Below are 14,397 nucleotides of genomic sequence, written 5' to 3' on the forward strand. Positions count from 1 at the left end.
CTTGGGTGGCCCTGCACGGCATAGCTCATAGCTTCTCTGAGTTATTCAAGCCCCTTCGCCACGGCAAGGTAGTGATCCATGAAGGGGTCTCTTGATTGACAGATCCTTTAATGTTATTGGAGTTTCATAGTTTCTGTGGCTACCAATTAACATTAATACATCTTTTGGATGATACAGCAATATTGTAATGGGGTTTTACATTTCACTATAAACTGCTCCAAGATAAGAAAAGCGGTATTTAAATGAAATAATAAGAATAATACTTCACTATATAATACTTACTGGGATCAAGTCTTATAGACTGCCTTGAGGGATACCACTGGGGATCTGTAGGGACAAAAAAAAAATCGCACATAATAATAATAATAATAATAATAATAATAATAATCTCAAGTTTCCTAGCACTGGGGCAGGGATGTCTGTGCCACAAACAGAGAACTTCTGAATTTACAAATATGAGCAGATTACCAAATTGGTGGAACGGCAACCAAGGAAGGGGGGGGGGGGATAACTACTTTTTTGTACAGGTTTACTAGAATTGCTTCAAAGTACATAGAAGAAGATACATGGCTTGTATGACATCAGTGGCGCTCAGGCTCCATACAATGACATATAATTCAAGCATTTCTGGAAAGCTTCCCTCACTTTTTAAACAGATTCTTTTGAAAAATACATATACTTACATAATTTATGGAACATTAGCCTGATATCACTTATTGTAGCATTTGGCTCAACCTAGGTAACAAAAAATATATATCTATAAGCATGCAGGCATTCAAAAAAAGGCTTTTCAAGCTAATCGGTTCCTTTTTACATTTTAGGAAACAGGAAATTAAGGGTGAGCTTCCCTATCTGTGATATGGAGGAAAATGATGCTGATCCATCTCAAACAGGATGCTTTAAACAATTACTAAGAAAATATAACTAAAGCACACGGATCACTCAAAATTCGGTTAAATTGCAGTAATAACATTATGATTACTTACCTTTTCCAAAAAGCATAATTGTTGCTTTGTCTTCCAATCAAGGATTTCAACCTAAGAGAAAATACCAAGTGAATAAAGCAGCTAGAACAATCTCGCCGTGATGGCTTCTTGTAGCTGTGTGAACAGGAAACAGTGATCAGACCAACAGTTGTTAAGCTGGTTGCTAAGCCATATTCTGCAACCAGGGGGTGTACATAAGCCTTTTAGCTTCACAGAATGTTAACTGTGATCCACAGAGTCACTGTAGGATAACAACAGAGTGGCACCTAACTGGCAAGTAGAAATTATTAGGTCTTGGAGATACCTAGTTTTCAACACCATGACGTATCACCAGACAAAAAATCTGAAATACTGATATATCACAGTGTCTGAAATAAGGATGGAGCTATGTAGAGGCATTGGCTGGCTTCATGGTCCCGCCCCCCCTTGTGATTTTTGAATAGCGCGCGCGCGCGCACACACACACACACACACACACCATGATTTGTGATATATTGCCAGGTCAAAAATCATGAAACCAGTGTCATGACATGGACTTGAAACCAGTTTTGGACAATTTATTGCCCTGCTCTAATTCACATCATGATTCGCAGTATATTGCCAGGCTAAAAACTATGAAACCGGTATTACAATATGGACTTGAAACCGGTTTCTCATGATATATGAAAATTATCCATGAATTTATCCATGCTGTGCTAAGGATCCTGCAGCACTGAAGAAATAAGCACATGCTGTTGTGCCAATGTAGTGTCTGGAATGGTGTAAGGAAGTTCATCCATTCTATGCACTGTTTCCAGCCGTATTTGCATTGTATATGAACTTGGTGTAACAGTGCCCTTGCTAGTGCTAATTATTATAGAATCATAGAATTGTAGAGTTGGAAGGGACCCTCTAGTCCAGGCATGTCCAAAGTCCGTTTCGGGGGCCTAATCCGGCCCGCTGGTCGGTTCAATCTGGCCCCTGTGGCAGTTTATTTCCTGGGGTAAAATCCTTCAATCTTAAAAAAAGCTCAACAACTTTCAACTTTGGGGTAAAATCCTTAAAAAAGGTTAACTTTGACTTCTTCAAATCTGGCCCTCTTTGAAAAAAGTTTGGACACCATTGCGTCTAGTCCAACTCCCTGCAATGCTAGCACAGAGGTGTTATAGTGCCCTATCTTGTCGCCACCATGTTCCAGATGGTTCCACCACGTTCCAGGTGGTTCCTTGACTCAGTGAACTTTTACATCAGCTTGATATGTCATTGCATCCCACCCTGAAATTTTATTTGCTGAGGAAGCAAATTCAACGGAGCTTATTTCTGGGAAGACATGTATACCTTATTACATAGGATTGCACTGCATGTCTACTATTGTTACAGGGGTGGTATTTCCCCCCCTCATGAATTAGACCACATTTCTTTAATACAGCATACAGTGGTACCTTGGTTCTCAAACTCAATCTGTTCCGGGAGTCCGTTCAATGCCCGAAACCATTCAAAAACTAAGGCGTGGCTTCCGATTGGCTGCAGGAGCTTCCTGCACTCAATCGGAAGCTGCATTGGACGTTCAGCTTCTGAAAAACGTTTGCAAATCAGGACACTTACTTCTGGGTTTGCAGCATTCGGGAGCCGATTTGTTCAACAACTAAGCCATTCAAGAATCAAGGTACTACTGTACAATGTATTTTCCCAATGAACTGCTAAGTCAAATTATGCTGCTATGAGTATGCAATGGTGTAAGTGGGACATAAACCTTGAAATAATTAAATTCATCAAATGCTCATAGACAGGCTTTTTTTCCTTCTTCTTCTTTTTGGAGTTGGAACTCGCCAGAACTCAGGCACCTCTTAGGTGGACGCTATTGCCATTCTAAGAGAACAAGGGAGGTTTTCATTGTGAGTTCTGGAACTTCTTTTTTCTAGAAAATGACATTTGTTTAAAAGTTGTAAGAACAATTGCAGGAATACTGTGGGCCTAATTACCACCTCTTCCCATTTATGGTTAGCCCTTTCCTGTTGTTAGATTGTCCTACTTGGTACTTACAACCAAATACCATATTGATCTCCCCTCCCAAAAAAAAATCACTCATGAGAAAAATGTTTACTTTGCAATCTATGAACAAGCAGGCTGGGATAAGAGCAGTGCAAAATGAATTAATCATGCCTGTGCTGCTATAAAGTGCTTGTGTAAGTGAGCCTCCTTTTGATTTAATTAGAGCAAGAGCATTAATTTCTCCTTATACCCCAAGCACCTGATTACTTCTTAGTAGTCAAATTAATCTTTCCAAGCATTTCTCCATGTAAGTCTATTTTCAGATCAAAATTCCTCTGCCAGAGTTGGCAATAAACCATGCCAGGGAACTATTTCTTTGCAATTGTCTGTTGCCAAGCAGCAGCACTGGAGGAAATACAAACAGATGCTTGACTGGAACAGTTAGATGAGCATCCACTGAAGAAAAGTTTATCGAGTAGAACAACATCTGCAAAAGACCATCTGACTGTGCAGGGATCACTACTCACACAATGTGCATGCAAGCACACAACTGTATATGCAAAGGTGTCCCTTTGTAGACTGTCTAGATCACACAAATTGTAATTCCATAGGTATACAGTAGTGGGTTTTTTCCTGTTCTAAGCTACACTGCAATATCTGCTGCTTGCAAACTTTATAAAACAATGCCACAGTGTGGAACAAGCATCTTAACATTCACCCACACACCCAGACTCTCTTTGCCTTGGGTTCCCAAGTGCCCTCTCTGCATTGTGCCATGTGTAGCAATGGAACCGAAACCCGAGAAAGCATACGATTCCACCAACCCTTACATGCTCCTAGATCTGCCTATAAATTCCCGCCTCATGCGCCAGCAATGTCCTGATGGAATACGGGTTACCTGGTACCCGCATCCCGCCAGGAGTTTGGATTTGATATCCTGCTTTATCACTACCCTAAGGAATCTCAAAGCAGCTAACAATCTCCTTTCCCTTCCTCCCCCACAACAAACACTCTGTGAGGTGAGTGAAGCTGAGAGACTTCAGCAAAGTGTGACTATCCCAAGGTCACCCAGCGGCTGCATGTGGAGAAGCGGGGAATTGAACCTGGTTTACCAGATTACAAATCCACCGCTCTGAACCACTACACCACACTGGCCTAGTTTTGTACCTCATTGGCACAGGGGGAAACCAGTTAGAAGCCCTTCGCGTTGGCACAGTTCAGGGGAACAGCCCTTTCCTACACAGGACAGGAGTGTAAGAAATTTGGATGTGTCTTCATTTTTTAAAACTGTTTTGGAAAACACAATTTGAGCCACCTCTCTCTCTCTAAAAAAAAATATCGAAGTTTGCTATTGGTCCCAGAAGCTACATGACTCAGCATAGCTGTCACCACTTAAAACTGCTATTTCTCCAATAACTCTAGCCCTCCAATGATAGCAAACAGCTTTCCAAATAACTCAGCAAAACAAGAACAACAACCCACTAATATCAGTTAGGGTGGCAGGGGGTATAAATTATTGAGGAAGAGCTTGCTTTTTATTCGTCAAGTACAAATGCTTTTCTTTCGGAAAGAAATGCATGCACTGGAATGACCTATTTCCAAGCCTAGGGTGGATGCAAAAGCCCTCTAAGGAAGCCAACACAGTGAATTCCTGCTCATTTAATATTAGTACTTCTCATAATTTGCCTTTGGACTCTGTAAAGCAGACCTACCCATGCCAAAATGCAGCCCAAATATGGCAAGTCACCAGGCCTCTAGAAGACTCCTATTTTTCCTGGTTGTCTGGACTCCAGGGCACTTGTCAAGGGCCTGGCAACTCACAATACATGACTGATGGGTTGTGTTCAACTGGGTTGGTTGGAGGTTATGCCAGGTCTCCTGCAGAGAGGCTTTCTTGGCAAGATACATGCTTATTAATTTTTATATTGTGCTATCCAGAATACAGTGGTACCTCTGGTTGCGAACGGGATCCGTTCCGGAGGCCCGTTCGCAACATGAAAAGAGCGCAACCCGCAGCAGCGCGTCTGCACACACGAGTCGTGATTTGCTGCTTCTGTGCATGCGCGTGATGTCATTTTGCGCGTCTGTGCATGCGCGAGCGGCGAAACCCAGAAGTAACCCTTTCTGGTACTTCTGGGTCACCGCGGGACATAACCTGAAAGAACGTAACATGAAGCGGACATAACCAGAGGTATGACTGTATAAGATTTCAGAGTCCTGATCTAGACAGCTCCAAACACTACAGATGACTCAAGTTAAGTGCTGCTGCTCATAATGTTTTTGACAAAAAAACTATTCAATGTACTGTATTATTGATGGGTTTGATTCCACACATTATGGGATTGGTCTGCATTATTTAGTTGAGAGGAAAGGCTCATCCCTTTTATGGGTAATTCAGTATATCTTATTTGCAGATCACAGGGGCTTATTAAATATCCTGGTAACTTATCTTTCTCTAGTAAAAGAATCTAAACTTTCTGAGCTGCAAAAAGGTAAACAAACAAACATACCCGAAGCAAGGAACATGCCCAAATGTTGGTCATAAAGGGTGCTTACAGACTGTCACTATTTTGTAGGTGGGATTCAGTGGTGTGCCAACCACTTTTGGTTGTGCAATTAATCTGGTGCTCTTGCACAACAAACCCACTTCCAAGAAAAATTAAGGAGCAAAGTGTTGGGGAAATTGTAATGGAAAGTGTGGGATTAACAATTGTTTGAGACAGGAGTGCCTGGCGTACTCTGGTCCATGGGGTCACGAAGATTTGGACACGACTAAACGACTAAACAACAACAACAACATTCATCACTATCTAAACAACTGTCTCAAGGCAATTTACTAAAGGTAATTAAAAATCATAATATATTTGAAACAAAATTAAAACCATACAAAGCATGGTTCATTGTTGATTCATTATTGTGCATTCTCTTGCCTCATTTTTTTCTTCACAGGTACTGAATATGCCTATCTGCAGAGCATCTATGGACACAGCGTTGGTCCAAAACATGAAATATCTTGTGCAAGTGCACACTGAACTGAATCACTGCCCTGTGAATTTTTCTTGTTCTCCAGTGTTTTTGCCAACTGTTATTATTTCTGAGTACAAATGTGTAGTATGCACTTCTCTTTGGATCAAGGCCTGAAATAGTTTGGTTTTTTAAGTGGGGTAAAGGTAAAGGGACCCCTGACCATTAAGTCCATTCGTGGCCGACTCTGGGGTTGCGGTGCTCATCTCGCTTTATTGGCCAAGGGAGCCGACATACAACTTCCGGGTCATGTGGCCAGCAGGTCTAAGCTGCTTCTGGCAAACCAGAGCAGCGCACGGAAACGCCGTTTACCTTCCCGCCGGAGCGGTACCTATTTATCTACTTGCACTTTGACGTGCTTTCGAACTGCTAGGTTGGCAGAGGTAGGGCAGGCAATTAATTTCCAATAGTGTTTAGGTGCTTTGAAAAATATTCTATACAAGTATTTCAAGATTAGAAGATGAGAACAAACTCACTATTTTAAGATTGGCCACAGGATGTTATTGCTGTTTTTCTGAAACACCTTAAGTTGTTAAATCACCATGTTCAATTAAGATTAAAGGCAAAGGTAAAGGTACCCCTGCCCGTACGGGCCAGTCTTGACAGACTCTGGGGTTGTGCGCCCATCTCACTTAAGAGGCCAGGGGCCAGCGCTGTCCGGAGACACTTCCGGGTCACGTGGCCAGCGTGACATCACTGCTCTGGCGAGCCAGAGCTGCACACGGAAACGCCATTTACCTTCCCGCTAGTAAGCGGTCCCTATTTATCTACTTGCACCCGGGGGTGCTTTCGAACTGCTAGGTTGGCAGGCGCTGGGACCGAGCAACGGGAGCGCACCCCGCCATGGGGATTTGAACCGCCGACCTTTCGATCGGCAAGCCCTAGGCGCTGAGGCTTTTACCCACAGCGCCACCCGCGTCCTCTCAATTAAGAGTACATATGTTCAAATGCAGCTCAGATTACACAACACAAAACCTGACAAGGCAGGTGGCAGTTTAGTCTTCCAGGAAGTTGCTATTGTTGTGACCAGTGCAATTTCACCTTCACCTATTAGTCTGAAACAAAATCTATGTTCTATTTTCAGTCATAATATACCCAACTCTTTTATAAGCACAAAAGACACCATTGTAGCACACTTAGCATGCTAATGAAGGCACGTATAAGATGACAAAGCATAAAATTGGGAGATTTGCTGAAAAGCAGTAGTTTCGCCAATTTCCAAAACAAGCAACCAGAGATTGCTTCAGCACCGCCTTAAACAAAACCATGTTTGGGATTAGTGTGTGGTTTGAACCCAGACAAAACACAAGCCATAAACCATAGGAGAAACTTTAGTAACCGACAGCCTGAGAGTCCTCCCTACCTCCTGGCAAAGGAGCTGGGATGCCAAGGAATGTTAACGAAAATCCCAATTTGTCAAACGTAAAACAGTTGGCACGAACCAACTTTCTTTTGGAGTGCTCCGCACGGGCACAACTTCTTCTTCGATAGCGGAAGACAGGGCTAAGTGGAGAGACTCCTCTGAGACACCCATATTCTCTCCAGAATAGTTGATCAGTTGAATTGTTTTGCCCAGCTGCAGCAGCAAAGGGGAACGTCTGATTTGGTCCAATTGGATCTACCCCTTTCAGCCTGCGAGGCCCTTTCTGCCAAGCTACACCTACCCACGCCTACATCTGATGTCAGGCAAGCAAAGAGGCATGCTCACAGCACAAGGAAACCTGTCAGGCAGAGGCACTCAATGGGTTTGGGTTAGGCAAGGAGCATGGCCTGCAGAGAGTCTGAAAGGCCAGTTAGAGGGGTGTGTTTGGCCTCCAAACCCAAGGTTCCCATCTCTTGTCAATAAAAGCCCTTTGTTGTTCTTAGAAAACTAGGTTGTCAAAGGTGGCAACCATCTCTTCTTCAATCACAGGCAAAAGTTAGTGCAGCAGCTATTACTAGTAGGAAGATGTGACAGCCATGTAGGTAGGTAATCAAGAAAGAGATGCCTGGAGATAGTTATTACACAAATCTGGATAGTCAAAGGAGGCTGCCTAATATCAAGTCAGGTCCATCTAGCTCAGTATTGTCAACACTGGCTGGCAGCAGCTCTCCAGCGTTCTGAGAAGTCTTTCACAGCCCTACCTAGAGATGCTGGGAGTTGAACCAGGACTTTCTGAAAGCAAAACAGTTCCTTTACCACTGTGCTATGGCCCTTCCCTGAAATCTGTAGTCCATGAATACAGTCGCATGCCTGCCAACATGCATGTGTTGGCTCACTCTTTTAGTGTAAAGGGTTTTTTAAGCCTTTTGCAGAGCAGAAAAGGGTATGTTTGCTGTGGCATGCAAAGTGTATACTCCTTTGTGCCATGGCAGTGACTGCCCAGGATCCAGGAGGTACCGGAATGCCAAGAAAAGTCATTCTCTTCCCAAAGAGACATAGAACTCTTGGGCTTCCCTATGGGAGGCACCAGCACCTACAAAACCCCAAAACATCAGACAAGGTTCCTGCTCAGGAAAGGACAAGAAAATCTGCTGGTAAGACACAACCCACCCACCCTGTACCTCCCCCATCCCAAGCCTGATGGGTCAGGAGGACACAGGACCAGCCAAAGGCAAACACTAGATATCAGGTGGGTCTCCAAGTGCACGCTTGGTCTAAAAGTGGGTCCTCCTAGGTCTTCAGACTTTAGGAGGGGTTTAAAGGCCATGCCCCCCTAAGCACGCTGGAGAAGAAACAAGCCCTAGTGGTTGCAGCAAGACAACATGTTTAAGGATCCAGCGGCAAGTGCCGGGTTCCCGCTGGCTCCAATGCAGAGAGAGCCGTTGCTGCGCCTTCCCCCGCCCATCATCATCATTAAGGCACCCGCCGGCGAGGGACCCTTTGCGAGCCAGCCCAAGGATGGAGGGCGCAGGCGCAGCCTTCTTCCATGCATCTCCGGAACCCTGGGTTCCCTTGGGGGTTTCTCCCCAGCCCCACTGGCGCGTCCTCCTCCTCCCTAGCGCAGGCTCGCGGGGGACACCTACCTCGAAGAAAGTAATCCTGCTGCCCATTTTGCAGGCGGCCGCCCGGCCCCGACTCCAGCTGCCGGCGTAGGGGATGCAATCGGCACCGCCGCCGGCGGCGCCACCTCCTCCTCCTCCACCACCTCCTCCTCCCGTCTGCGCCGCGGATGCACTTTAATTGGGGGGCCCCCGGCCGGTCTTCCGGCCGGTCAGGTGATTCCTTAGCCCCAGGAGGAGGAAGCCCTGCAGGGAAGAAGGTGGAGGGCGCGTCCAGACCGGGGCGGGCGGCGGTGCTCAGCCAGCTTACGCCTTCATCCATCACTCCCGCCCCATCCCCTGGAGGGGAAGGATGGAGGAGGAGGAGGTGCCGCCGCCACCGCTGCTGCTACTGCCGCTGCTGCATGCAGCCAGGGTGCGCTCAGCTCCTCAGTAGCTCCGCAGCAAAAAGGGGGGAAAGCAGAGACCCGGAGGGGCGGCGAGGGTTTGCTGCTGGGCGCGGCTTTGTGCCGCGCGCGAGGCGCACAGAAACGCGCGGGAACGTCCACCTGGCCTCTCCATGTGCCTTGGGTTTCCTCACGTGACTACTCACGTCTGGTCGAGTGTTTGTTTGCTTAATGCGTATTAATACCTCGCTTTTCCTCAGAAAAGTTCGACGCAGCTCACAAACAAGAACTAGAAAATATAATATGAAACACAACAGCACTTTTTTTTTTATCTTCCTGGGTTGCTTGCCACCTGGGTAATAAATTCAGCAAGCCCGTTATGTATTCACACAACAACCCAGTGAAGGAAAAGAGAGACAGTGGCTGACCCCAGATCACCCAATGAGCTTCCTAGCCGAGAAGGGTTAAGAATAAAAGGCCTCCCCGCTACAAATTTACCCCCAACCCTGCTACCTCGTATTAGGAATCAGTCCTCAGTTCAAACATTTACCGAGGTAGCTGTGGTGGTGAATACGAATTCCTGTGACCCGCGTGTGGGGGCTAAATAACAAAAGAAGTGGCAGGCTGTCTGGATTCAAAATGTGGGACCTTGCACACTCTCCAGCAGGAGAAAGCCCCCAATAGCCCAATTTAAACACGCAAAAATCAAGCAGTGGTATAGTTAGGAATACAGGTTTTTCGACCCTTTTATCCTGCCAGCTTGCAAATACAGCACTCCACCCTTTTGCAACCAACAGACCACACCCTATTAAGTAAATTTAAAACGCTTTCCTTACAAAATGTTCCAATGGTCAGATTCATGCATTTATCCAAGAAGCAGCAGGATACTGGCAGAATACTATTGGGTAGAAAATACAGAAAGATGGCTTCAAACACACGCTTTAAGCGTACAACAAAGCTTGGACATGCCTTCCTTGGTCAATTAAAATGCCACAGAGAGAAGAAACAGGAATTCCTCCTCATGGAAAAGAGGGGGAGTGACTTAGCTGAGACTAGGAATCCAGCTCTGTCGTTTTAACCCCTTCATTAGCACTCATGCATAGTTATGTATTTGACTACAATTCCCCATACAGTACATTGGTACCTCTGGTTACGTACTTACCATAAATTCCTTCTGGAGGTCCGTTCTTAACCTGAAACTGTTCTTAACCTGAAGCACCACTTTAGCTAATGAGGCCTCCCGTTGCTGCCATGCGATTTCTGTTCTCATCCTGAAGCAAAGTTCTTAACCTGAGGTATTATTTCTGGGTTAGCGGAGTCTGTAACCTGAAGCATATGTAACCTGAGGTACCACTGTAGTGGTAAGCAACATGCCTTTGGATACTAGTGGAGATGCTGTAACTACTCATAGCCCAGGAGTCGGGATCCTGTGTCCCTCCAGATGTTATTGAACTACAGCTCCCATCAGCTCTAGCAACCACGGCCAGGGATGAGGGGAGTTGTAGAGTTCAGCAACACCTGGAGAGTGAAAGTTTCCCCACACAACTGACATAGATTCTATGTTGTCTATGTCATATCATCATCAACACCACATGCATTTTGTCCCTGATGGGACTCAAGGCAGCCACGTTGGCTGGCTGTAGCTCTCTGGAGTTTCAGACAGAGCTCTTTCCCAGCCTTACCTAGAGAAGCTGAGGACTGAACCTTCTTCTGCAGGCAATGCTGTATGCAACAGTTGCAACAGTACTGAGCTGTCTGCTTTTGCCCCAAATGCAGACTCAGCACCTGCATGATTGGAATCCATGTCAGGTGCTCTAGACTGAGGCCTGTCTGCTCCTCCTTCCCATTAAGGCTACTGCAGACTAGGTAAGTGTCCAAATTGGGCCTTGAATATTTGCAGCTGAATATGCAACTCCATGCACAGATGCAAATCATCACTTGATGAAACAGGCATAACACAATGAACATGCATGGGTGCAGAAGCCTAGAAACAACTGCCATATCAGTCTAACCAGATATTTATCTCCTTTTTTATTTTATGAATATTTTACAGAGTTTTATCAGTTACAAAAACATTAAACAAGGCACAGTAAACATATGGTACAGGTTGGGATGTTAAGTAGTTCCAGCCAGTGGTTTGCATTCAAATAAGCTATACTCAGAGTAGAGCAACTGAAATAAATAGGACTAAGTTTGTCATGTTCATTAATTTCAATAGGTTTACTCTGAGTAGGCCTAGCATTAGATACAGCCCAGTATTTTGCAGGTGGGATTTGAATGTATACAGTACTAGGAAATTCAGATTTGTGCAATTAAGGTGGATTTAAATGCTCTGTTGCCCTTGCACAATAAATCCTTTTTTTAAAAAAAGAAGCTTTCTTTTTGCAGTTAGGTGAAATGCATTGAGGCGTGTGTAATTAACAAATGATTAATGGGAAGACATATAAAAAGTCCCTCAAAGAAATCAGAACAAATGCTTTATAAAGACCAAATAAAAAATAACCTCTGCTTCTGACCAGTTCTGCCAGCATACATTTTGTGCCAGCAGCATATTTCCAGTTCTGCCAACATGGAGCTGCCAGCACATCCTATAGCCCCCTCAAGTCAAGGGAAATCAAGTACAGAATTGGGTCCTTAATTGTGCCTCATGCTTACCAGAAAACAACTATCTAGTACTGATGTAGCCAGATTTGGTGTATGATCAGAATAGTGTTTAAGCTCTGCTTTTTAACATCGCTTCCATGCAGCCTTCTGGGATGTTGCCAAGGTTTAGTTAAGCATTATTGGAGTCCAATGGACAGTGATAAATAGAAGCTTGCAGCAGCAAATTCCAAATACTGGAAGGCATTATTTGCATAGAATACACACAAAAGGGGGATTACTTATTCCAAAAGAGGAATATAAATAAATTAGGCATGATTTACAAGTCAGTTTTTGGATTTCATACAAAATGTTATAGAACTCACATCTTGCATTCATATGTTATGCCTTCTCTATTACAGTATTCATATGCTATTGTTCATCATCTAAAAGCATGCAATTTTGTAAGGATCAGCTACAAAGGAAAAGGGAAATTTAAATAATATTTCAAATCTTGATATTGGAACTGAGTCATTTTCATGGAGGATACAACTGAGTGCCAGTGATTAGGCACTTTGGACTGATTCGTGCTAAGTTCTGGAGTGAACACAGAACTGTTCAGGACGTTTGAGATTTTATTTTTGCATGGGAAAGGGATAGATGTTTCTGTGCTGTTTTCATTGCTTATCCCATAATATGTAGACTTTTGTTCATGTAAAGTAGGACGCCTATAGACTTGAACACGTTAAAACAGTATTGTCCCTGAAGCGTTTTTTTAAAATGAACAGAATACAATTCTGTGACAGTTGGAAGGAAGTTGATCAATGATACTTGGGAGTGATCATAGTGGTAATCGTACACCCACTTATCTGGAGTAAGACCCACTAGGTTCAGTGGGACTTATGTCCAAGCAGATATGTAGATTGCAGCTTGCAAGTTTCAGTCCCACCACCACTCTGGGAAAGAAGCAAATCCAGGGCATCGAATCACACAATGATACATTAGGAAACCTGCTCCTCAGACAGGTGCTTTGGATTCATGGAATACTTTCATAATTCAGTAATTTTATCTCTTGTTGAATGCAGTTAATTTTTTAGCACATAATTTAAAGAATCACAGCTTTCAAAACCAGCCATGCTGATGAGTTCCAAGCTACAGAATGCTACACTTCTACCCTCCCTGACAAAGCGGTCTGTGGAAATCAAATTGTGCTCACCTTGCGACACCCTTTCGAAAATAAACGCATAGCTGTCAACCGTCCCTTATTTGGCGGGAAACTCCCTTATCCCAGTGCCGTGTCCTGCTGCTGTCCCTTATTGATGATGTCCCTTAAATTTATCGGGTTTCATGCTCGCCCGGCTCGGGAGGGAAGCAGCGGCTTGGGGTCCTCCGCCGTGAGAGCGCGCACACAAGCAGGCGCATCTCCGTCTCTCCCTTTTTCCCCTCAGGGGCGCGTCGTGAGGAGACGGGTGGCGGCGGGTGGGCAGGCAGCCCCTCTCTTGCGAGACTTCCGCCGCGTTACCAGGGGAAGCCGGAGGCAGCGGCGGCTGAGGAGGCAGCCTGAGGGAGGAGGGGATGGGGAGTGATGCAGAAGGGCGGTGCTTCAGCGGCCGCGGCAGCACCACAACCACCTCATGCCGGGCTCGCGGGTGGCATGGGCGAGAGTCTCTCTCCCTCCCCCCCATCTCAGGCGGGGAAGGGCCGATGGAACTCCTCGCACCAGGACGATGGCAGCCCCGACGTGCTGCTTAGCATACCCTCCAAACAGTGCAGCATCTTAATGTAGTGATTTCCCCCTCTGCATCCCTTTAATAACTCTATTTTTATAAATCATTTGTCCATCCATAGTTCAAATTTTTACCACAAGTTTTCTGTCAATCCTACTAATTTATGTAACTCTTCACAATAGCTTTTCAACTAAATTATAAACTCCCCATTCTTTATTAAAGAGGTCCTCTTCCTGGTTTCTAATTCTGCCTGTAAGCTTTGCCATCTCGACGTCGTTCATCAGTTTTGTCTGCCCCTCTTCTTTGGTCGGAGTTGTAGACGCTTAGGATCATCTAGTCCAACCCCCTGCAAAACACAGTCAGTGGCAGCAAAAGCAGCATGGATCCATCAGTGCCGGATTTCTGTATAGGCTAAGCAAAATGCCTTATTTTGGCTGCTGATCCCTTATTTTCGAGGCTGCTGGTCCCTTATTTTCAAATCTGTAAGTTGACAGCTATGTAAACGGGTCTGTCCAGGATCGTGTCGTGAGCATCCTTCTGGCGCCATGGCGCTCGAGTTTCCGTAGGCAAGCAGCCTCCCCCCCCTCACTCAACACAAGGTGCCCTTACGCGGGAGGGGGGGCGAGAGAGAAAACGACTTCGTTATGCACGGCTGCTGTGGGGCGTGTGTTGGCGCGAAAGGAGCGTCTGCGACGGGCTGAGGTCCTTAAGGTAACCGGCAGGGGGCGCTGCTCCAAAACA

General features: G+C 45.2%; 1 protein-coding gene across 11 annotated transcripts in view; it reads right to left on the reverse strand.

Annotated features, from left to right (window-relative positions):
• The window catches only part of LOC310846621 (very-long-chain enoyl-CoA reductase-like), a 46,834-nt gene extending 36,491 nt beyond the window's left edge, over nt 1-10,343 (reverse strand). For 9 of the 11 annotated variants that reach the window (XM_083743541.1, XM_083743544.1, XM_083743540.1 and 6 more), the window contains exons 1-4: nt 8,988-9,496; nt 987-1,037; nt 684-735; nt 283-327 (exon numbers count right to left, since the gene is read on the reverse strand). In XM_083743541.1, the coding sequence (XP_083599667.1) occupies nt 283-327; nt 684-735; nt 987-1,037; nt 8,988-9,014 (175 nt within the window). In that variant the 5' untranslated portion in view covers nt 9,015-9,496. Of the gene's footprint in view, nt 1-282; nt 328-683; nt 736-986; nt 1,038-8,987; nt 9,497-10,185 lie in introns of those variants that run through there. The other 2 variants (XM_083743545.1, XM_083743546.1) reach the window with 2 other exon arrangements.
• Between the last annotated feature and the right edge of the window lie 4,054 nt (nt 10,344-14,397).

Source organism: Podarcis gaigeae (genome assembly GCF_964106915.1).
Source record: "Podarcis gaigeae genome assembly, chromosome: 6".
NCBI classification, from domain to species: domain Eukaryota; kingdom Metazoa; phylum Chordata; class Lepidosauria; order Squamata; family Lacertidae; genus Podarcis; species Podarcis gaigeae.